The 25,087-nt window shown below is 27.3% G+C and overlaps 1 protein-coding gene across 1 annotated transcript; it reads right to left on the bottom strand.

Annotated features, from left to right (window-relative positions):
- Window positions 1–5,227: 5,227 nt before the first annotated feature.
- On the bottom strand, window positions 5,228–23,616 carry LOC111028362 (fatty acid synthase-like). Its single transcript, XM_022306983.1, has 34 exons — window positions 23,488–23,616; window positions 17,880–18,056; window positions 17,495–17,815; window positions 17,220–17,420; window positions 15,510–15,748; window positions 15,210–15,443; window positions 14,836–15,039; window positions 14,635–14,769; window positions 14,286–14,513; window positions 14,034–14,223; window positions 13,742–13,971; window positions 13,370–13,674; window positions 13,120–13,261; window positions 12,484–12,594; window positions 12,311–12,419; window positions 11,814–12,242; window positions 11,564–11,724; window positions 9,914–10,087; window positions 9,601–9,834; window positions 9,353–9,546; window positions 9,079–9,279; window positions 8,938–9,007; window positions 8,704–8,877; window positions 8,462–8,641; window positions 8,202–8,400; window positions 7,920–8,112; window positions 7,719–7,861; window positions 7,517–7,625; window positions 7,294–7,432; window positions 6,945–7,227; window positions 6,298–6,581; window positions 6,002–6,229; window positions 5,582–5,806; window positions 5,228–5,515 (listed from the first exon to the last, which is right to left on the bottom strand). The coding sequence occupies exons 2-34, from the start codon at window positions 18,016–18,018 to the stop codon at window positions 5,327–5,329; spliced, it is 6,597 nt and encodes a 2,198-aa protein (XP_022162675.1). The 5' UTR covers window positions 18,019–18,056; window positions 23,488–23,616; the 3' UTR covers window positions 5,228–5,326.
- Window positions 23,617–25,087: the final 1,471 nt, after the last annotated feature.

The following is a 25,087-nucleotide window of genomic DNA, read 5'->3' as shown; positions in this document are numbered from 1 at the left end:
TAATACATATATAAATATTGATGAGTACTTAAAATGTAAACGGTTTTTTTGTTGTCTATAAACGTTTAATAAATTCGTATTTGTATAACAATGACCTAGTTGAATGGGTTTTAATATTAATCAAGAAGTAAATAACACCATTTCTATCAGATAATAAAATATACCTTACTTCCAAAATTACTTATTAGAGTAATTAGGCACATAGTAATAGTTAGACACTTACCCAAATAGAAAGTCATCGGACGCGTACATAAAAAGTGAATATTTTAATAAATAGGTAAATATATTAAATATATTATTATTTTAGTGACCCCACTCGACAGTTCCCGGGCCAAAGACTAGTAATGATTTTCTTTTATTTTTTTTATTTTTTAAAAGTAATTAACAATCTGTATCAATATTAGACACAATAAAGATAAACGATAAAGGTAAACGAGACATGAGGTTTTTGTTGAAAGGAGCCACCCATTTATGACACTTTCTGCTAGCTTGAATTATTTGAATTAATAGTAATGATTTAGATGAACAAAAGCAATTTTCTTTTTTCGTTAGCTGAAAAAAAAAATCAAGTGTGATAGACTGATCGTTACTATATATCGTTTCCCTATATGAGGTGGCTCCGAAACTGCAATTGATTTCGGAGATTAGCGTAAACGAACTTGGTGACACGAGCTTTATACAAATATAAATGAATGTTTCTTCCTTTCTTTTTTCGTCCTCTATGTACTTGGAATCTGCTGGCCTGTTCGCAATGAAGAGTTGTAGCTTCGCATTTTAATCAAAAGGCCCATAACAAATGAATGTGACTTTTCGGTTAAATGTTTTATTTGTAAGAGCCTTAAATTTATTACAATTATGATGAATCTTATTATATTATTTATTGATTATATTATTATATTAATTATTAACCTTAGTTATAACTAACTCAAAACAATTCATAAGTGTTATTGATTTGAAAGAATGTTGTCAATATTCCAACTTTAAATACTTGAAAAAAATATCTTGATAAATAATTATGTATTTTTATTGATATATTATGAACAAGTAATGAGGAATTTTTTTTATATTTTCAAAGTTTTTGACCAAGGAATGCAAATGTTATCATGTACAAAAAAAACTAATACCTATCAACATTTGGTAATAATTTCAAGTATCTACGATTATTCGTTTTTAAATTATATATACCAAAAACAATTTTTACAACTTCAACCTAGCCTAGCCGTTATTTTGATTTTGGGTAAAAATTCCTGTCTTCCTCAATTATTTTTTTTATTTTCTGTGAATATTTTTACCACGTACAAATACAATTTTGGTATTGGAAACCACACCCAAAGTTGAGAGTCTAAGTATTTTCATTGTAAAATTAATACATTCATCGCTTTACTCAGAATCTAGTAATTTAAAATTATTTATAAGACTGCAAAGAATTAAAATTACATAACAATTATTTACGGTCAAAATAAGGTTATGAACGAAATATTGTTCTAGAAACAAACAATGCGTTTTCAAATATAATGAAAAAACCTAAGTATATGTAAATTACGAACTCAACGCTTACGATGCAGTTAAAGAAATATGTAAATAATTATTTGACACATAAATAAAGTTGGTTAAACTAAATATGAGTTACGATATTTCTTTTAAATCTGTACACCGTACACGGACGATGTATGTATTGATATGCTTTGATTATCAACTTCAGTATCCTTCTGATGAGAAAGTGAAGCTTGTGTTTTAGATCAGAGATTCCCAAACTTTTTTTTGTACGACCATATTGTAAATTTTTTTAAATGTGTAGCAATAATATCAATGACCTCTTTTTTTGATGTTTGATGGATCAGTTTCTTACCAAAAAAAATTAATAGTAAAAACTACTATTTTTTTTTAATGTTTTTAGAGATTCTATTTTTCTTTCATAAAAATCGAGTGGTTTATTCTTCTTTTCTGGATGGTTCATATCAATATGCCGATGTACAGTCATCATCAGACTTTCATTTGCAAGGATACATCCACAAATAACACATTGTGCTCTTTTTCATCTCTGTTCCACGAAAATCTAATTTGCGAAAATTCAGAACAACACTTTCTGAATTTTTTTTTTTTGTTTTGACTGAGAAGAACTTGTTGAAGGTTCATTATAGTTCAATTTTTTTTTATCGGTTGACACAGATATTGTGTCTGTTTCCTCTTGACTTTGAGTCATTGACTTCTATTTAACCTTTTGTCTATAGTTGTGCAAACATTTTTTTATCGACATTAAATTAAAAAAACTAGTAAAAATTGAAAGTGAAAATCCGTTGAAAAATTGCATCACTTAAGGTGATTTTTGTAAAGTCACATCAAAAACCAAAATCGATTTTGTCGAAAGACAAATTTTTTTGTTTATTCTGTTGCTTTTCAAAACTACTGGGAATTCTTACTAATATTTCACAATTACATTCCTAGTGAACGATTAGTATCATTTGCGAGTTGTCTATACTTCAAATTCTACACATTTTAAAAACAAGGAAAAAATCTATTGAAATAATATAATGAAAATGCAATCTGATTATCTTCAAATAATTAGATAACAGCTTTATATATCTAGGTGAGAATGTGAAATAAAAAGGCACTGTGGATTTATTTTATCTAGATAAGATAAAAATAAAAATATTTTGAAAATTTGCACCTCGCATAACAGTTATTGAGTACTGAGTATTTACACTATTTACAGTAATTCAGGATTGTAGAAGTGTAGACTCGTGACGGTGGTGTATGAATTTACAAACATTTAAAACTACCAAATATTTAAAAGTATTTTATTTTTACTACGATGGACCCCCTCTTTCCATATAAAATGCACGTCTATGGATGTCAAAATACATCAACTGTGTATCGTCATTCAAAAAAATAATAAGCTTACGAAACTATAGCAACTGTTTTAATAGTTTTTGAAATAATAAATGTTTGCCTAATACTCCCCCAAAAAAATTGCCATTCAAAATAATGCCTCATAATTTATTACTTAAGTACATGAGTTAAAGGATAAAATGTAATTAATTATCTTTATTCAATAAAACAAATTGTATAAATGTTATAATTGCTGAATACGTCTGGGGTGTTAAGGGACCTTAATGTGACTAGTTTTTTTGCTCAAAAACATGCCTTCCTAGGAAAATTACAAGCCTCGTAGAGTGATCTGATTTTGATTTTATTTTTCAGAAAAAACTTCTTACACAGCTTATTGGACTTTAATTAAAAAAATTTTATTTCTAAACCATGTAATACGATTTTGAATTTTGTAAGATTTTGTTTTAGATTCTGAGCGGAGCTATGAATGTATTGATTTTAGAATGATGTGTGTTTTTTATTTTTTTNTGTGTTTTTTTTTTTTTTTTTTTTTTTTTTTTTTTTTTTTTGTGTCTGTCATCACTCATCACGGTTTGGGGTTCACCATAGGTTCACCATAAGTTGTTGTTAATGATAAATAAAAAACAAATTGAGCTTAAATCCACGATACATTTTTATGCGCTTGTGAATTTTAAATTTCGACAAAATTTGTAAAAATCACGAAAATTAGCAAATTATTTTGAGTTATAATTTCCTAAAAATGTTTCTTTTTTGTATCTAGCTAAATAATTGAATACAAGATTCCTTATAAATTTGTCTACCTTTATAAAAAAAAATAATTTCTACCGGAAAGTCAAATTAAATTTTTATAAACGTCTGAAGTAGACATCTTTACTACATTGAATATTCACTAGATTTGTCATGTAGCGACTTTCTTATTTTGTTGAAATTCAAAAACGAATAACTGTATAGGTACTTAATATTTACAATATAATGTTTATTTTATCAATTCATATACTTGATACAATTTTCAAAATATATTGACATGTTTTAAGTTGTTGTTGGATATTTTCAATTTTTAATTTTTTTAGTTTTTTTTATAAATGTAAATACAATTTTATTTGTTGGGTCAAAAAGCTTGAAAATTTAATACAAGGCTCCTGATATATTGTTTCAATATCAGTTGAAAAACATTAAAATATACACCGTTGTTTTTTTATAAGCACTTAAAGTTAAAATGTTGACAACATTTATCAAATTGAAAATTGAAAAATGATTTAGTAGTTAAAAATGTATAAAACTTTCAATTTGTTTAGCTAAGGATTGAAAATTTAAAACAAGCTTCCACTTAGGTAAAATGTATATTATCTAAATATTACCCCTTATAGCAATTTCCACAATAAAGAGGTATATGACATCTACAATTGTACAGCAGAACTGTTACCCACTTTCCCTCTTTTTATTCCTGGATCTCGTTTATACTGATATACATTTACCTACTAAAACAATAAGATTTAAGTCAAGGGTTAACCACTGTTTAGATCTTAAACTATTAACTAAGACAATAGTATTGTTTACAGTTTGAATACTGTTAATTGTTGAAATCTGTCTGATGATCTATTTTTCCATTTGAATATGCAATGATGTAAAATAATACTTGGCTGCAATAAGCCACCAAATAGAGGGCCATACAGAATTATGGATTTTATTACTAATAATTAGATGTGTTTTACGGTTAATTTTCAATATATTTATTTAGTTTCATGAACATATAAACTAAAACTTTTTTTGCCTCAATTTTAGAAAATAATAATACGGAAAATCTATTTAACGTGAATTGTAAATTATAAGTATAACATAAATATAAAATCCATGTGATAATTTCTTATTATAAATAATATTGCATTACTTATATATATAATATAATATAACAGTCGAATTCATATTATAGGATAACCAATCAGATATTTTATATTCTGAGAAGGGTTATTTTTTTTAAAAATTGTCAGTTCTTATAGCTAAAGATTGAAAATATAATACAAAGTATCGCATTCGTAGTTAATAGGTACGTTAACCATACGATCTAAAAAAATATTTTTAAGTTTAAATTTGAACAAAATTAAACTCCTGAACGACAAATTATATCTTCCTAATTTTGTTAAAATTTAAAAACATTATTATAATATAGGCTGGCTGAAAGATCATCACCTCTTAGAATCCATTATTATCCTATTTATTCGTATACATTGATATTAATGTGTTTTAAATATCATTGCATTATATATATTATAACGGTTTAATACATATTATAGCATAATCATTCAGTTATATTTTGTAAAGTGTGTAACTTATTTGTACACAAGTGAATATTGTTCCAGGTTCCTAAAAAAGTCAATAATACTGCTTGATGCATAACATAATCCTTTTATTCATTCCATTTACAATACACATAAGACATTTTAATTAAAAAGTAAGAAAATTAAAAATAGTGACTCATCTAGTAAGAGAAAATTTTCTCAACATTGTAGTAATATTGTTTATATTTATCACTCAATGATAATTCTACTCCTAATGGATACAGCTGTGTTACGTTCTTTGTTATAGCTTCAATTGTTTTCTTATCCTCCAACATACTTCTGTAATCTGGCTTAGGTATAATGTACACAAATGGCGGGTTAATACAATACTGAAAAACAATGAACGTAAAATTAAATTGTTAATAAATAACTAAAAAATTATCAAGTTAACTTACATCATTTAAATTTGTTCTATCAAATTCAAACTTCCTTTCATATCTAAATATCAACACTTTCGTGTGCAATTTATTTGACAGAGGTTTAGACTCTAAGGATGTCCGTAATAAAGACCAAATAAGGTTTAAAGCTCTGTGTGTTTTTTCTTCAAATATTTTATGATGATCAGACATAGTGTTCGACCGAAATTCATTGTCACTCGTTTGAACTGTAGACTTAGCAAACTAGATAAAATAATAATAAATTAATTACTTGCAAAAAAAAAAATGTCTTTAACAGTAGTAATTGAGGATAAAATAAATCAAATTTAGAAATTATTTCTTCATTATTTCGCTACCCAATATTTTTTATTTTGTAATAAGATTATAATGATTAACGATTAATTAATATTTGTTAGTCCCTTTACATTTAGTATTTACCTCACTGGAGAATGAACTATACATTTTATTTAACTTATTTTTGAAATTATCATTTAACAGAAAACGTTCAGCCCATCCAGTTAAAAACTCTGGGTCAGCTTCTAATAATGTTACAGTAACAAGAATTCCTTGAGATTCCAATATTTGAGCCATTTTTAGAGCAATCATTCCACCCCAAGATTCACCAATAATTGATACGGAACCTTGATTTGCAATACTTTTAAGTTTCTAAAGTTTAAACAAAAAAGATTACAGTATAAAACAAAGTAAATATTTTCGTGGACTGATAAGCATACATTCACAAAAGTTTCAGCTAAGTTATCGATCGATATCATGTCTTCAGGGTATTGTGCTTCAAAAACAGGATAAAAAAACTGTTTATAAAACGATTCGATGAGTTTTGGTTTTAATCCAGGTATGACAAACACTGGTGTTACAGACTTCAATTGTGATAACCTCGGACTTCTTGTAGTAACCTCTATAAATCCGGCTTCTTTTGTTATTTTATTATTTAGAAGAAGTAGTTCAATAACGGCATCAGGGAAAAAATTTTCAATCACATCGTTCATTTGGTAAGACCCTGAAATCAATTTTTTCACGAAACAACCTCAATAAATTCTGTATTGTATTAATATTAATATTTGTTATTACAATTTACTTTTGAAATATAAAAATAAAGTCACATTATAAATAATATAAAAATGAATAATTTTTATAGTTAAAAAAATAAATATGGAGAATTTATTAATTGTGTATTGCACATATTATTTTGTGCAAACAAGAATAAACTTATTTGATTGAAATATTTAGAAATTAAAACATTGGTTAACTTAATTCTTGCATTACTTTCCTGAGTTTAGAATACTCATTGAATCGTGAATTAAAGTTATCCATATGTGTTAATAATTAATAAATAAGTAAATATTAATTAGTAAATAATTACATTTTGATGTATTGTTGTTTTTCTTGGAGCATATAAATGAATGGGAATCTGAAGCGTTTGAGTTTTGAAGTAGAAAATCGAGGGAGGGCAATATTATTCCGGTATTTTTCGGTTCTGAAGACAGTCCGTCCCAAGTTATGTTTAACGCATTAAAACCTATTGATTTAAGTTCGGCACAAATGTGGTCCGCTTTACTTAATATACATATAAATGGAGTAGCAGTTATTTTATTCCTAAGCTCTTCGAAAGAATATCGTAGATTATTAATTTTTGTTTCGTCAAACTAAAAAAAAAAAAATCAATCAGTAAAAACAAAAATGTATTATGACAGAAAACAAAATTACCATACCTGATTCACTATAAATAATGCACCTAACTCTTTTGATGATGTCAAATAATTTAGCCAATTACTCGATTCTTCTTTAGTTTTTAAGTGTAAATCTGATTCGATTTGTACAGATACGTTTCGGGATATGAGCTTATCAAATCTAAAAAAAATATAACCATAATTGATATCATAAATAAAAAGTTAAAAATATATCAGATATCTATTCATAAAAGTATTTACGAACCTTCTACAAACAGTTGATGACATTAAGCACCTTTTCACAACGATTACGATTTTTTGAGCACCCCGTTCAGCCAACCATTCAGCGAGGTCCAGCCAATCTCCTCTATTTCCTGCAATATCGAACAACAAAATTATTAATACATTTAAATATACGAAATGATTAACGAATATTATAATTGATTGAATGAGTAAAACATATTTACCAACTATTAGGTATATTTTATCTGGATGACATTCATACGTGTTACATTCAACTCTTTCTTTTAATTTAGAACTATCTTCATTATTTTTATTATCGTTTATCGACAATACCACTTTTCCAGACGTAATCAATGCAGAGTTAGTTCTATATTAAACACGAATAAATAAAATTGTATAACTGCTTAGGTCGTGTAATTATTTACCTCATTATGTCAAACATGTTACTACTGCTCAATGACGTAGTTACAACATGGCTACGAAAAGGTTTTATCAAGCCTTTATGCAATCCATCCATAAATGCTTGTTGTACAATTTGTTTATTTTCAACACTTTCATTCAACAACGTATTTGAACCGACAGCAAAAAACGATATGTTATTCAGGAATATTCGAGTACCTTTGGAACACGACATTTATATTTTAAAAACTATATTCTTCGTACAATACAAGTAATAGGTTATACATAATGTCATAATGTAAGATTACCCAAATATCTCTGTTCTTTCATATCTGATTTTGAAAAATTGAAGAAATTTCCAAAATTAGCAAGTGCACCAAGAGCAGCATAAAATGATTTACCACTCAAAATGTTCAATATGCAATCTATACCCTTGGACTTGGTAATCATTTTTAGTTGAATATCAAATGTGTTCTTTTTATTTATAAGTATTCTTGATCTTGATAGCTGTAAATAAAATTGTATTTATTGTTGTTTGTTTATTATCACTATCATAATAACTTAATACCCCTGGGAAGATACAAGAAAGTCGATCAGCTTGTTGGTCCGAGTCCACAATGGCATAAGTCTCACATTTCATGTCTAAACTTATCGAAATAGCAGCTTGACCTATTGGATGCAACCCCGAGGTTACTAAAACAGTATTATTCTTTTTAAGCGTACTCAATACATTGAACACATAATAACTCTGAAAGATCGAAAACAGTAATTATATTTAGTCTGTCGTTAATTAATTAAAGGTTTAATCACCATAGCGTAAGCCAGAGGAACAGTGGTTGCTTCTTCTAATGACCATATCGATGGTACAGGCCATGATAATACAGGGTCATAAATCATTTGAGAAGATATTTCATTGATCGAGGTGATTCCCATTGTAGTTTTATCATCAATATGTCCCGAGTATTCCCATGGTCCAAATTTATTCTAATTCAAAAATAAAATATTTTATTTTTTAATAAATCATTTTTAATGTTAGATAATTACTTCTGTATTTTCTTCAACAACTAAATCTTTGAAATTTAACCCTAGATATTTTATTGTCAATTTATTTTTACTGAAAAACATTGAAAAAGTATTATAAAGTGAATAAATAATAAAATTAAATAAAAAATAAATTCAACTTACTGATTTTTAGGTACATTTTTAAATACTAGGTTTTCATTGACCTTCATATTGTCTTTTAAATCTTGAATAACAATTTTTTTGTAATAACCCCAATCGCCGTTATTATAGATATTAACTAATAAATTTTTCGATAGTTGAGTTGCATAAAATGATTTATTGGATTCAAATTCTGGCGCGTTTATATCCAAAATGAACAAAAATCTATTGAAAATAAAAGTATAAATATAATATTGTACTTTTGCATTCATATCAAAGTTCTGCGTAGTGCATTTACCTTAATTTATTTGATTTATACTTATTTAACATCTCTCTAACATAAGTCGTGATGCCTTCTAATGGATCAGACTTTAAAATTAAATAAATCTTCCCTGTTGATGAGCTAGATGTCTCTAATGATCTCCATATGCTGAAGTCGTAATTATCATTGGTTGGTTTAATAAATATGCTATTTTCTTCTAATGTTATTATCTAAAAAAATAATGATATTTGCATTATGTGTTGTTAAATAAGTCGTAGATTTACCTTTTTCATCAATGTTAAACAGTTGTTATCGTCGAATTCTTGCTGTGTAATTATTTTCCAGTCTTTGAGTTCTTGAAGTTTTTTTAAAGAACATACAATAATGAAACTATTTTTTTTATTGGCTAATGCTCTCGTTGTATCTTGCAAATAATTTACATTTGACACCGTGATAAAACTTCCAGAATCATCAAAGTCTGATACTTCCATAATATTTTCCCAGTTCATTATTTTACTCTAGTGGTTATATTTAAACGTATAATATAATAATAATTATTAGTTAAATATTTTTTACTTTATAATATATTACACTTACATTCATAGATAATTTGTTTTCCACTATTTCTTTGATTTCATTTGTACATACTTTAGCTATTGGATCGTCATAATGGTATGGACTACTAAGAATAATTTTTCCAGATGTTTCGATATTTAACTGATCAGTCTCCATAATTATATCAATAGAATCACGAACGAAATTACTGATGTTCTGGAAATGAATTACTGTAATTATTTAGATGATTTACAATGATAAATTAGGGTAGCAAAGTAGTTTTCCATTATTTACTTTTCATAATTTTCATTACTCTATTTTCTATTATAAGTGATTCTAATATTCAAAACTTAAAATTTAAATTTGCATGATGTTTCATACATAGTTTCCCTAATATAATATTTTGATTTAAAACGATAATCCAAATCTCATTTATATCTTTTTTTTTTTTTAGAAAATAAGGCTTCGACATCACAGGTCATTAGCCTAGCTTAGATTAAGAGTACAAGACAAAAAATAATATGGCTTAATGACTATGGAAAGGGTTTTTACATTGTTAAAGTTTGTTTATGAGGTGGATTTGAGTTAGAAAAGAGATAGTTTTAATAATATTATTTTCGTTTAGTGCTTCATCCATATTTGGTGGTATAGCTAGATTGTTTCTTGCGTCCCTGTACTTTGAGCAATCCTGGAAGATATGTTGTATTGAGAGGTCGGCGTGGCATTCGTCGCAGGTGGGAGGTGGGTTTTTGTTGATGAGAAAAGAGTGGGTTGTGAAGGATCTTTTATTATGCCATAATTTCACAATTTATCGTAATTACCTTATATCATAATATGTTATAATCATTATAATATGATTGAAAAATTAAAAATTTCAGAAGTGAGCAAGTTAATAACGAAAAATAACTTGAGTTACTTTAGTTAATAGTCAACAAATGATATATTTAATTGTAATGTTGGTACGGAGAAAATTTTTTTTATGAATATAAAAAATGTATTAGAGGTAAGTATAAGTCAGAGTGAATGTGCAACCTAAAGGTTCTTAGAATAAAATAAATACAAATTAAAAAAAATAAAATTGTATTGGTTATTTGGTTATTGCACAAATAAACTGCAATAATTTAGTCTACTTTAATAATTATAATAATAATAAAAAAAAAAACACTGCTGACCGATTGCAGATCCAACGAGGAAGAACGAAAAAAGTATAATATACCATTGAACCTGTAAGAGATTATCGGTCCCGACTGCCTACCAGAAAACATCATATCGTTCTTCAAGGCATTAAAATTAGGTAAAAGCATATAATAATTAAATAAGATAAGTCACTAATTTTGTACAAACTGTTCCTTTTTTTTTATCTCTCCCATTATAAGCATATATTTATAAGTATATAATTGTATAACACGCATAAGCTAATGGCTTATGCTGCCGAAGCTGTAACGATCAATAATAAAAAAAAAACATTCGTTATCAAATACATTCATTTTTTATAACCATAGAAATAGACGGATGATCATAAACATGATTTTAACACTACTTAGGAATAATTTTAGTTAAATTGGAAAAAGCTAAGTTATAAAAAAAAAAGATAAAAGATAACTATTTATGTTATTATAATTATAATTATAAGTAATAATGTAATCATATCAAATGGTTATTAATTGATTATATACTTAAATATTCACATACTTTGCATTTTAAGTAGTTGAATTTAGTAAAAGATTTTGCTTGCAATTTTACAACTGTAGATTTAAGTACGGGTAATGATATAGATCCGTTTTTGACACCTTTTATTTTAATTCCATCACAAGTTACTTCATTTGTTACTTTGTTGTAATTGACGTCTATATCTGTCAACAAAATTTAGTGTTATACCTACATAAACCATTTCTATAATCTTTGATGAATGATAAATGTTATTAGTGGTATTTTAATGTACCTTTCTCTAAATGACTTTCAAATAATGAAGGAATTATACACATTTCTCTTATATAAACTGGAATTTCTATAGTTTTTGTGCCTAAATGTTCTAAAAATGGAAACTTAAATAAACCCTCCAAAAAATAAATCCAATCATTGTCCCATTTTACGGAACCTTGGATTTTATTCTTAAAAATTTTGAAATTCTTAATGTTTTTGAATCCCAAATTGAATCTATTATTTTTCAAAATAGAATTTATCTCATTTTCCGATACATTGCCATAGAAGTCGTCTGGGGTTTGGTCTAAGTATACTGATTTTTCTTCAGTTGAACCTAAGGTTATATCATTTAAAAATTTTATTTCGCCTGATAAAATTAGCTCATCGTCAATACTGCACTCAAAAACACCAGATCCCAATTGAATCATTACATAACAATCAGAGGAATCTACAAAAAAAATTGAATTTTCATTGCATTTTAATATATTTGATAAAACAAATTTAGATATTATCTACCAGTTGGATGCATTTTGACATTATTTCTGAACCGAAGATTTTGAAATTGAATCGATTTTTCGTTTAAACTTATAGAGTTTATTTCAATGAATGTTTTCCAAACATTAAACTGAAAATTATAGTATAAAAAACATTATACATATCAATAAGATATTTTAGTATTTCTTTCTTACTAATATAACTGAAAATGGTATTATATGCTGTCCATGGATTTGGTATTTAACTAAATGTATGTCATCATTGAGCACTAATGAAAAAATGTGTTCACTTGATCGGTCATTCATCTAAAACAATATGGTATGTAAATTATTAATTTAGCACCATTTTTCTCTAGAAATTGGACTGTTGTGAAAAAAGTGAAGTTGTTTCCCGCAGCTTTTTGACGTTACTTAACATACACAATCCGCTATTTCCATAGACACAAATTTATGCATCTGTACTAAATCAAAAGCAATGATATCCCAATAATACGTAAATAAAAGATTTCAATTTATTTCCCAAAGCAAAAATAAAATTGTGGAAAAAGACAAACTATTCGCTAAAATAATATTTTTTATTTGAGAAGAATTTGTGTAGAATTTTAAATCCTGGTTAATATTACTTGCTTTTATATTACAGGTACTACATGTGAGTTTTTTTTTATTTAATTTTATAAATACCAAAAACCATATAAAACATTTTTAATTCTAAATTGGGTAAAATATCCTTTATTTACTTCTACTTAAAAATGTTCTGTATAAGATATATGAAATTTCAATAAAATGTTGAAGTAGTTAATATGTTGGTTAATTAACCAAAGTTATACTTACAGATGTTTGGAATAATTCAGACGATTTTTCAGTGTGGTCCCAAAACGGTAAACCGTAAATTGAAGGTGTTCCACGACTAACAGGATATTTTATCGTTGGATAAAGTTCTTTTATTTTGGGATTCAATCCGCTAATATACATTCTAAAATAAATGATTAAAACATAGAATAATAATTTCAAAAGAACAACTTATGGTTTACAAATTAACATAAACCATATAACATAAAACAGGCAGTTCACGGTGACTCACTTCCCAATAGAAGTAAGTAGGAATCGAACAGAATCTCCGTACATTCTCTTTGTCAGTGAAATATTGGTCACTGTTTCAGGTAATGCATTTTTTATAATTGCTTGAAGTAGGCCATGGGGTGCAATTTCAATGGTAATTGCGTCTTTTGGTATGTGTTTTAGAGCGTCTTCGAATAAAACACTACTCAATAGATTGTTTGTATGATATTCTGCAGAAGAATATTTTGCAAGTTCAGACCCCCATTCTGCTTCTGGCAACGAACTACTGATCCATTTAGAAGACCTTTTCTTTGGTACCTTGATCACCTATAAAAAAATTATACGTACATTGTTAAAATGAAAATAATATATTTAATTTAAATTTTGAACAAACATCTTTTAAATATTTAAGTTGAGTCGGGCCAGCGGATTGAATATATCTACTATGATATGCAATACCAGCAACGTTGACGGATTTTGCAAAGACACCTTCGGATTTTAATTGTGACACGAATGCATTGATGCTGTCAACTGGACCCGATATTGTACAGCTAGTGGAACTATTACGACAAGCGACGTCGATGTCATGAGGAAGTTTGTCTTTGATTTGGTCATGCCCAAGTCCTTAACAAAATATAAAAAAATAATAAAGTAATGCTACATTGGAGTTATATTCTGGGTATTACCGATGGCAGCCATCATTCCAGGAATAAAGTCTGTTTCAAGAGAAGCTCGACCTCTGGCGTAAGCAGCTAATATCATTTCTTCAGCTGTAAAACAACCATCTGCGTAGGCACATCCCAATTCTCCGACCGAGTGGCCTATGATCCCATCGGTTGTAATGTCTAATGCTCTCAACACTTCTACTAATCCGATCTAAAAAATATAAATATTTATACTTATCTTCCAAATATATTCAAGATTGGATCAACCCGAACCTGAACCGCAGCAATTCCGACAAACGAATTAAGAATGTTGTCAAAAAGTTTTGGATTTTGATCTGTTAGAATATTCTTGATTTCAACTCCTCGTGGTTTTAGTATAATATCACATTTGTTGATAGCATCAGCGAAAATTGGAAGTTTCATAAGATCTGTGCCCATTCCTTGCCATTGTGATCCCATACCAGAGAATATAAACCATACTGGACGTTTTAAACTAACATTCTTAAAATAAAATTTGTCATTAAAACGAAAATTCTATAATAGAATCTATAATAGATTTAATAGTATCGATACTAATTATTAGTATGCAAAATTAATTCACAATAATTGCAATGTTATTTACCCAAACATCATCTACTCGTGATTCATCCAGATTAGGGAAAATGCTAAAACTTCTAAAGAAATGGGCATTGATATTTCTAGTGAATATGTCATTAGTTAATGACACAAACTCAGCATTGTTTCCGTGACTTTTAATCTAATAATTATATAACTGAAATAATACACATATACCTAATATATTTTGGATTTAATTTATAAATACCTTGTCTAATGTCTCTTTAACATTTTCTTCATTTCGTCCTGATACTAGTATTAATCGTGGTATATTGGTAGAATTGTGGACGTCCACAATTTTATTATTAATGATATTATTTTTTTTAAGAATTACATGACTAAATGCATTTGGCAACCCAAATGAACTGATTCCGATGATATCTCCAACAAAAGGAGTTTTTTCAGTAATTACCTTAATAAAAAACATAATCTGTAATTTATATTTATCCTATGTATAAAGATAGTATTACCTCCTAATTTAGTAAAAAAATGTTTTCTACTGTACATACGGGATTATTGTGTATCAATTTTTCTTTTTTTATTAAAACAAATAGTAAAATAAAGATGATTATCTATACATACTTGAATTTTTCCATTTTTCAACGCTGCCACATTATTATTTCGTTCTGTGTAATTTATGTTTGGTGGTATGTATCCACTTTCCAGCGTAATGATGGCTTTTACAATTGACATAAAGTGACTAGACACTTCACAGTGACCTACGTTACTCTTCACGGAACCTACTTTTAACGGTGTTTTTCTATTTTCCGTACAAAACACTTCTTCCATAACATTTAATTCCATAGCATCTTCACTCTGTTAAATTAATGCTAAATTAAAATAAAATGTTAAGTATTGATATACACTTTTGGTTAATATCACCTTAATTCCTGATCCATAGGCTTCTATGAAATCTACTGTAGCAGGATCTATATTAGCTTCTTTATAAGTATCTAATAGTAATGATTTAAAGTGATTTCCATCATGGTCGGTTATTGTTCCATCATGATTACCAAATTGCACCGATTTTACATTCAACAATGTTCCATATGATCGCTTCGCTTCAGACGCCTTTTGAAGATACAAAACAATGCAAGCTTCTGATCTGTTGTACCCGTCAGCTACAAGAAAAAATTTAATTATTGTAGTTGATGATTATTCGATTGTAGACATATAGCCTTCAATTAATAATTATTATATTATCTGTATTTAATGGTAGGTTATTAGTTATTACTGTCATATTTATAGTAAAAAAGAAAAGCTAGAATAATATTTGGTTTTTTTATGATTTTTTTAAGAATATTTAATTAAATAATTAGGATTCGTAACTTGTATGATTATTCATAGCTTCAATTCGAGTTACACATGATATCATACCTCATATTTTTGTACAAAATACAGATTATTTTCCAATCATGCATACATTACAATACAATAAAAGTAATTGAGAAGGTAGGCCAACAATACCAAAATGATTTCAATTAAATTTTTTTTTTATTGCTCGCAAATCTACTGTTCTATAGAATATAAATACATCCAGCTTTTTAGAATAATTACCACTATATCAGTATACAAATGTAGCTTAACAGATATCTTGGTTAAGACTTTGAAATTTCAGCAAAATAAATAAATAAGAATTTGTGTATACAACTATTGGTTTTAAAGGTTTTACTGTACCTAATTATTCAAATTATTTCTATCCTCAGTTAAATTCCTGTACAAACCATTAGCAAGTTTTTGCACGGTAAAAATATTTATAATTGGTAAAATAAAGATCAATAATTAAATGAATGAGAATATTCCATAGAAATATATTTGAATACCTATTTTGGTCGAATATAGTTCACTATCATTGTCCAATTTGTATTCAACTCGACAAATTTGAAAACAAAAATATCAAATGTTCTAAACTTAATACTACTGTAGACTTTGTATGTATATGGTTATATTTAATAAAATAATTATCTAATTCATTTACTTTATATGTACATAATAATATTAAATAGTAAATATAATGCACTACTGCAAATAATCATAATATGTTTTAAACAAAATATGAACTAAGTACAAATGTATGTATTTTTAAATAAAGTTATTACGTATGTACACGTAGACAATTATTTCTGTTTATTAGTTATTCGGTTAATGTGGACAGTCGGATAATGATGATAAATATGTCACCGCCAAATGTGTCCTAATTAAGCGGATTCTACTGTATCTTGATTTTAGATATATTATAAAGTATGCCTAAGGGTACTTAATAATAGTTTTGTATGAGAATTTGAACAAATATATTATTAAGTCCAAATGCTGTGTACAACTTGGGGTTTTCTATCTCTATCTGAAGCTTGCTAATCACAATACAAGCTATTAATTATTTGGTACCTACTATCTATATAAATGAAATTTTTTCAATTTATTAAGTCATTGTATTACTTTTAATTCAATAAAACCAAATTTCCTAGTTAAATTATGCAATTCAATCCAAAATGTTTGAACTTTAATATCAAAAACTAGTTTAATGTAAAATTGGAATGCCTGTATGGAATATTAATATTATTTTTATTTTATTGTTTTAAAATATATATTTACCGTCTGAACTGAATGATTTAGTTTGATCACTTTTGGTTAATCTATTCAAACCTTGAGATTGAAATTGTAATTCAGGTCGAAGAGTCAGACTAGTAACCCCGACAATCGCAGATGATAATAAGCCATTTTCAATCATTTCTTTCGCTTTTTTCAAACCGTCTGAGCCACAAATCCATCCTCCGTCCATGGAAAAACTCGGTCCTAGATGTTATTCATTACACATTTTTAAAATAATTAAAAAAATTGCCTTATTTATTATGTTTAATGTTTTCTACCTGTTAAATTAAGAATGAAAGAAAGCCGGTTTGCTTGCATAGTTCTACTAACACCTAACATTGCAAATCCTATAGTATCATTACCCATGGTTAACGAGTCCTTTTCACTAATTTCAGATCCCATAAATACTCCTGTATTTGTTCCATGCAAGTCCGCTGGACTCAGACCGGCATCGATAATGGCTTCAATTGATCTTTCTAAGCATATTTTTGTCATTATATCCATAACTTTGGAAAGTTTTGGATGAACGCTGAAGAATGTGGCATCAAATTTATCAATATTTTTTATTTTTCCAGTTCCATTTATTTCACTTAGTTGATCTATAAGAAATATCATTTTTTAATTAAATAAAATTCAATATTGTAGTAACAAAAAAATAAATACCTGGTTTCCATCTCCTTGAATCAATTGTGACTCCATTTATTTTGTTGAATAACAAATCACTCAATTCAGTTATATTATTGCTTTCTGGAAAGCATCCTCCAATACCTGATATTACAACTTCTTCTTTATGTTCAGCCATTTTATTTACTGTTTTGTTATTTAACGCTAGTTAAAGTTCTAGAACAATTTCATAATTAAATTACACCATTGTAATGTAAGTCTAATTAGTCTATATTATAGAAATAATTTGATAATTGATAAATATTTCTTAATTGTATTGCGTACATAGCTAATTGAATATAAAGTTTATGATGAAATTCAAAAAGAAGAGACGAAATTGTATTAAATCGCTTTAGAATAGGTCATAGGCACTACACATAAGGCCATCTGATGAAAAAAGAACAACCAAGAACATGTCTTACATGCGGATATCCTGCCTCTACCAAACACATTATTACAGCATGTAGAGATATGCAAGAGGCTAGACAATAATACAACATACTTGAGCACCTTCACGATGCACTGGGCCCCGACAAAGAATCCATCCAAAATATATTCTTATTTATGAAAAAAATATTAAATTGTACAATTTAGTTTAAACTATTTAAGTACCTATACATCAGAAAAGCCAATGGTCAAGTCACCAAGGGCTTTCTTCTTTAATAAAAATAAAAAATACATTTTATACAACAATGTAATATTAAATATAAAAATATTATTCTTAAATAAAAACAGATATAATTGATTACAGAGGTCCTTGGCACTCCGTGCTGTTTATGGGATAGCGCTGCAGTAACATAATATGCGATGTATACAATAATACAATATACATGCATTCCTTATACTCACACGATACATAGAACATATTAACAATGCCCACGACAATCACCCCAACCATGTACGATCGAACGTTTCACGGAACGATACAAATGTTGCACCGTAAAACATAAAATCATAGACCCACCGAGATACCTTAACGTTTCGATCAACCGATACACACCAATTAGGAAGTGATTATACATCAGATCACACACTATAAAGGATCATACGAAATCGACTCATCAACAGTTTTTTCCACAAGAAGAGCCAATGCACAACGTCCACTTCAGTCTACATCACGATACACTTTTTTTATTATTCAAGAGAGTATTTGTCATTGTGTGAATAGGCGTAAATGTATATTGAAATAACTCAGCATTCGGTATAATATCACTTCAAAATTTGGGCAGGGGCAACTTCACGTAGCCCCCCCCCTCACACGTTATCCGATCCGTCTTGGATCGGTGCCAATATTTTGAAAATAGTTTGTAATAACATGCAAACTCAATTTTACAATTTGCAGATTTTTTTTTCGGATAATTTTACAAGTTTACTGTCAGAACCCTGATTTTGTTCGATCGATTCAAAAAACATGCTAGTGTTTTTAAAATACTCGTAAGTAAAAAATAGTAGTAAATAAAAAGTAGTTTAAATTAGCACACTACATACCTATATATCTGTATGCAGTTTAATACATAATTATTCATATTACATGTTTTTGTTGAACTCAACTTTTTTAGATTTTTTCATTCAATTAATTCTTTTTTATTCGACTTTTCTTTTATGCATTTTAGATTTTTTTATTTAAATTGAATTGTTATGCATTTCAGATTTTTTTATTCGACTTAACTTTTTTTTATTTGTCTTGTTTCATGAAAATATAATTTTTTTATTTAAATTAGATTTAAACCCTCAAAAAAAAAAATTTATTTGCAAATTGTAAAAGTAAGCTTGCAAAATTATTGCAAACTATTTGCAAAATATCGGCACCGGTCCGAGATCGATCGGATAATGTGGGGGGGGGGGCAACTTCACTGACATCGTGTATTCGTAATATATAAGTTATATCAATATGTATAAGGATCTTATCTATTGAGTTATTTTGTAACATTGCCCTGTTGACATATGGCCGCACGACTTCAAACGTTTCTGAGGGAATGTAATATGCAGTCCGATTTTCGTAAGAATCGCGAAAATTCGCAAATTATTTTGAGTCAGAAAATCAAAAATGGTTTTTTTTTACATTTAAGACTTTAAAATTGAAAATATGTTTCTTAAAAAAATGTTATACTTTTATCAGAAAAAAAAAGTTTTTCTATGATTATTTTATCTTCAAATTTGGGCGACATTACTTTATATTAAATAACCAAGACTAATGATTTAAGTTATTTTGTTTTAATTAAAAAATATTATTAGTGGGTACTTGAACCTTTTAGAGTTTATTATTATATTTTATACACACAATGACTTTTTAAATGTAATTTTGTTGGCAAAAATGAATTAAACTTACTATAGTACTAAATACTAATGTTTAAAAGTAAAATAAATTACTTTAACCACATTAATATCATCAAACAGGTATACTAAACATTTCTGTGGTCACGAAATTAAAAAAAATGTTTTCATATTTTGTTATTAATTAATTTAAAAGTATATGTTTTTTTTGTATTCATTTTAAATATGAGAAAATAGTTTGATCAAATCTCTAAATCTAAAATACATATGTTCAACTCGTTGGTCATTATGAAATTCAGTATGCAAAATCGATTAAGACTAAATAAATCGAAATTTCTTGCAGTTTTGGATATTTTATATACTAACTCTAATCATAGGAGTGCTATTAGACATGAAGAAAAATAAGTTACAAATAAAATAAAGTACTGTAAATTTGTTGTTTTCATTAAATAATCTTAGAAATATTCAATACAACAAAAAACTTACACCGTTTGAGTGTCAAAAATAAATTGTATTGAAAGGAAACTAGGCTTAAACATATTTTTGTCCGATGAAGATAAACTGGGAGTAATTTCTAATTTAGGAAAACACTTGAAACATGTATTATTTTGATTTGGCGAGTTAATTGAGCATCTGAATACAAAGAGTTGGCACGTTAATATATTAAATATATTATTATAAAAAACAGTTTTTGTTTCTGACATAAAAATATTAGTTTATTATAATTTACAAGCATAAACGATCTTTGAAACTTCAAGCTAGTCTAAAATAACTAGAGAGAGTAATTACTAATTAGTAACTACTAACTAGTGAAGACTATTTAAAGAAGAATTTGATGAAAAAATCATTCAACTAAAAAAATGTTTTTTTAAGAAAATAAATATGCAGAAATACCTTAATAATACATTCTTTGAACCAGAATTACTAATAGTGCAAATGATTTAATGAATTTATTTGCCATATTCTATTGCAAATCGACAAATTTCTTATGTTTATTTTTTTCAAAGAGCCAAAAAGTATTTACCGTAATCGCTACTATGTACCAAAGATGAAGTTGCCAAGAATATATCGCTCAAGTCTAGTCTATACATTTTCAAAACGTTTATAGCTAAAAAAAAACTGTGTAAGCATTATAATACATCATTGTTATGAAATAATAATTTTCCATACATTGTATTGACATCAAATATTTTTATTATTAACTGGAAATTGTAAAGGTTCAATAAAAAAAAAAAAAGCTGGTGAGTGGATGTCGCTCTGCTGTACTGTAGATTACAAGTGGGTCACTGTAATGGAAGGTGTTAAATTTTAATTCAATGATATTAAATCATTGTATACGAAAAACGATTCTGAGCGGAGACTGTTTGTCAGTCTAGGATATTTTGTATCATATTTTTATTGTTATTACTTATTATTAATACGGTGCCGGTAAGTTGAAATTTAAATTAATATTATCCTTCAATTATCAGTGATACCGGAAAAATTGGGCTGTTTTGAAACCAGTGCACACGGCGCCACTGAGCCGGAAATTAGATTATTGAGATGAATATTATATATTTAGAAATCTACTAGATCTACCATAATCACAAAAAGCCAGTTATGCAGTAACGTTTAATTTAGAGATGCAAAATTTTTATAAATGTAGTAAATTTTGATACTTTTGTTGTATTGCCATAGCCCATAAAGACACTTCCCGGAATTTTTCGATTTATATCTTTTTAAGGAGCATGTTATTAAATTTTAAATGACAAAAATCGTTATTATTTGTGTTAGAATGTGATTTTGTCAAAATTTGAACTTAAAATGAGTGTAAAATATAACTGTATTTATATATTTTTGGATTTTTTAATTACGGAAAAAACTACTCAAGTTGAAAATTGTTTTAAATTTTCAATCCTTAGCTATAAAAATGGAACATTTTTAAAATTTTTAACTACCTACAAAATCATTTTCAATTTTCAATTTAATAAATATAGTCAAAATTTGAACTTTAAATCCTTATAAAAAAAATCGTTTCTCGGTATTTTTAATATTTTTTAATTGCTATTGTAACAATACATCAAGAATCTTGAATTAAATTTTCATGCTTTTTGACAAAACCAATACAATTTTATTGACATTTATAGAACAAAAAATTTGAAAAAATTGAAAATTGAAAATGTCCGTCAAGGCTTCAACAGCTTAAAACAAGTCAAAATATTTTGAAATTGATATCAAGTTTATGGAATTGATGAAATAAACATATGGTGTAAATTTCAAGTTCCTACAGTTATTCGTTTTCGAATTACAACAAAATAGGAAAATCGATACATGAGAAATCGAGTGAATGGCTGTAAAAATATAACAATATCAACTTCAAATGCTCATAAAAATTTAATTTGACTTTCTGGTAAAATTTTCTTTGATTGAGATGGACAAACTTATAAGATATATTGTACTCAATATTGTAATCATAGATATAAAAAGAACGTTTTATGAATTTCTTACTCAAAATAATTTGCTAATAAATTTCAGTGATTTTTATGAATTTTGTCAAAATTCTAAATTCTAACGTACATAAAGATTTATTGTAGATTTATGCTCAATTTGTTTTTTAATTACCGCTAATAACAACTTATGATGAACCTTGTATTAAATTTTCAAGTTTTTCGACCGGGCGAAAATTTTTTTATTTACATTATAGTTAAAAAAAAAACAAATAATAATCGTTAATTTCATATGCCTATACATAGTTCAATACGAGTCAAAATATTTTGAAAATTGTATGGTGCTATAGAAAATGCTAACACAAACACTAATAATTTCAATTCGAAAACCGGTTTTGCGTAAAAATTCCCGTTTCCCTTAATGTTTTGTTTGTTTTTCTTGTCGCTTTTTAAAACTATTGGAATTTTAAATTTTGACCTCCCAAATTCATCAACTAGATTCACTTTCCTACCAGAAAAATTGCTGTTGAATTAAATCGAAGCACTTTCACTGCCCCAAACCGTGACGACAGACACAAAAGTAGAAAAATAAATAAATAATAACACACCATTGTAAAATCAATAAATTCATCGCTCCACTCAGAATCTAAATAAGACATAGACATTTAAGGTTTATAAAAAATATTTTAACAGCATTGTGACTTTTCGACGTATTTTTGCAGCCAGCACATGCATAAAACATTAACAAATATAATTATGATATTTTTTTGAAGTTTTGAACACTCTAATATAGCCAAAAAAAGTAAGGAAAAGAAGAAAAAAGACATTAAAAAATACAATAAATTAAATGTTTTGTTCTTAAGACTCCACCTAAATGCAATAATATTAGGTATATGTCAAATCATTACCTGAGTTTAAATTAATTGCAGTGGATCCGTTTTTTGCAGCTTTCAACAACTCGAAATAAATCACACTGACTTTTGGATCCAAAAGTAGGGTTGTATTTATTGAATGAAAAATGTCCTTAGTATTGTACTAAGTGAACAGACCATTTGTTGATCATCTCATTAATTAGTTTCATAAAAAATCATACACAAAGGTTAGTATGCAAATGATTTACTCTACTTACCGAGTACCTATACATACGCCTTATTGTTCTAGTGACATATAAACACATAACTGCAAAACAATGCAATATTTTTAAAAAGTAAAATCAAACGTCAACATGACGTCTGCAGTTTATTATTCATAAGAATTCAAAACATTCAAGGTATCGATAATGTAGTGTGATCAACATTTTCCGAGAATCCTCTGAAATTTTAAAATTAGTAGGTACATTTCATAAACATAGATTTTAAAATTTTAAACAAAAATAATCAAATCAACCCTTCAAGTTTGATATTTGTGTAGAGATACTAATCATTTTCAGAAAATTAGTAATTGGCTTTCATATAATTAAGTCTGATGGAATTCAGAATTTCAGAAACCTATAGTTTTTTAATTGTATTATGTTTATCACAATGCGTCATACTTTGCTCACTTTGACAAAGTTGATTAAGTGTTGTGTGCTTCTTAATTTTTAACATATTATTAAGAAATTTAACTTTGTCTGTAATTTATTTTTATTTTATAACTCCACAATATTTTATTCCAAGGTTTTCGATTTACTGTTACTCGGTGCCATCAGCAATTATCAGTGATATTCAAAGAATTTGTAATGAGTGTTAGTTTTTAGACAGAGTTGTAACATTACTTAACTTAAAAGCATTTAGAAGTTTGAGTAAAAAGCTATTTTTTATGGGATGAATTCCGTAAGCAATTAAAATATAGAATGAAAGTTAAAAAAGAGAGAGAAGTGGGAAGCCGTTGTCGCCAAATAGTAATGTATGCTAAGTGACTATACGAAAATACTTTTATCATGAATGCATGGTTAGGTACTGTTGATAGATGTAAGTAGTAATGTATTTATTTTAGTATGTAGATAATAGATCTATGAAAATTATTTTTAATTATTTAATAGATGATTTCTCAGTTACCTATAAATAATTATAATACATGAGACATATCTATATATGAAATGTAAAGCTATAAACGCAATTTATATGGGGGCAGAGGGGTTCATTAGTGCCCGTCCAGTTTTGAAATGCACACCCTAATATGTTATTCCACTTGTGGATTAGCTGAACAAAATAAGGAGCATCAGTGCACCTACAGTATTTTTTTATTGAAATTGTGTCACTCTGTATATAGCTATGTAGTATATAAGTATATAACACAAAAATGTTGCTCGTAATAAAAAACAACTAGAGAAATACTTTGTTGTATAGCAGTTTTTAAGTGTATCTTTTCATTGAGTGTGTCATAGTGCAAAGCTGAAATTTAGTGTTAAATTTAATGATAAATCAATATGAATACGAAAAAGGATTCCAAACAGAGATACTGGTTCAGAATCTGTTTCTAAGAATATTCACCAGATTATTGATGTTCTAACATATCAATAGTTTTACT

This window comes from Myzus persicae, unplaced genomic scaffold, assembly GCF_001856785.1.
Source record: "Myzus persicae strain clone G006 unplaced genomic scaffold, MPER_G0061.0, whole genome shotgun sequence".
In the NCBI taxonomy this organism is placed as follows: domain Eukaryota; kingdom Metazoa; phylum Arthropoda; class Insecta; order Hemiptera; family Aphididae; genus Myzus; species Myzus persicae.
Note: the sequence above shows the minus strand (reverse complement) of the source record. Positions and strands in the feature narration are given on the sequence as shown.

Coding starts and splice junctions, on each gene's coding strand:
- LOC111028362 (XM_022306983.1), bottom strand. CDS start 18,018: ATGGCTGAACATAAAGAAGAAGTTGTAATATCAGGTATTGGAGGATGC. Junction 13,972..14,033: donor TGGAATGATGGCTGCCATCG/GTAATACCCAGA, acceptor TATTTTGTTAAG/GACTTGGGCATGACCAAATC. Junction 10,088..11,563: donor TCAACTACTTAAAATGCAAA/GTATGTGAATAT, acceptor ATTCATTTCCAG/AACATCAGTAATTTCGTTCG.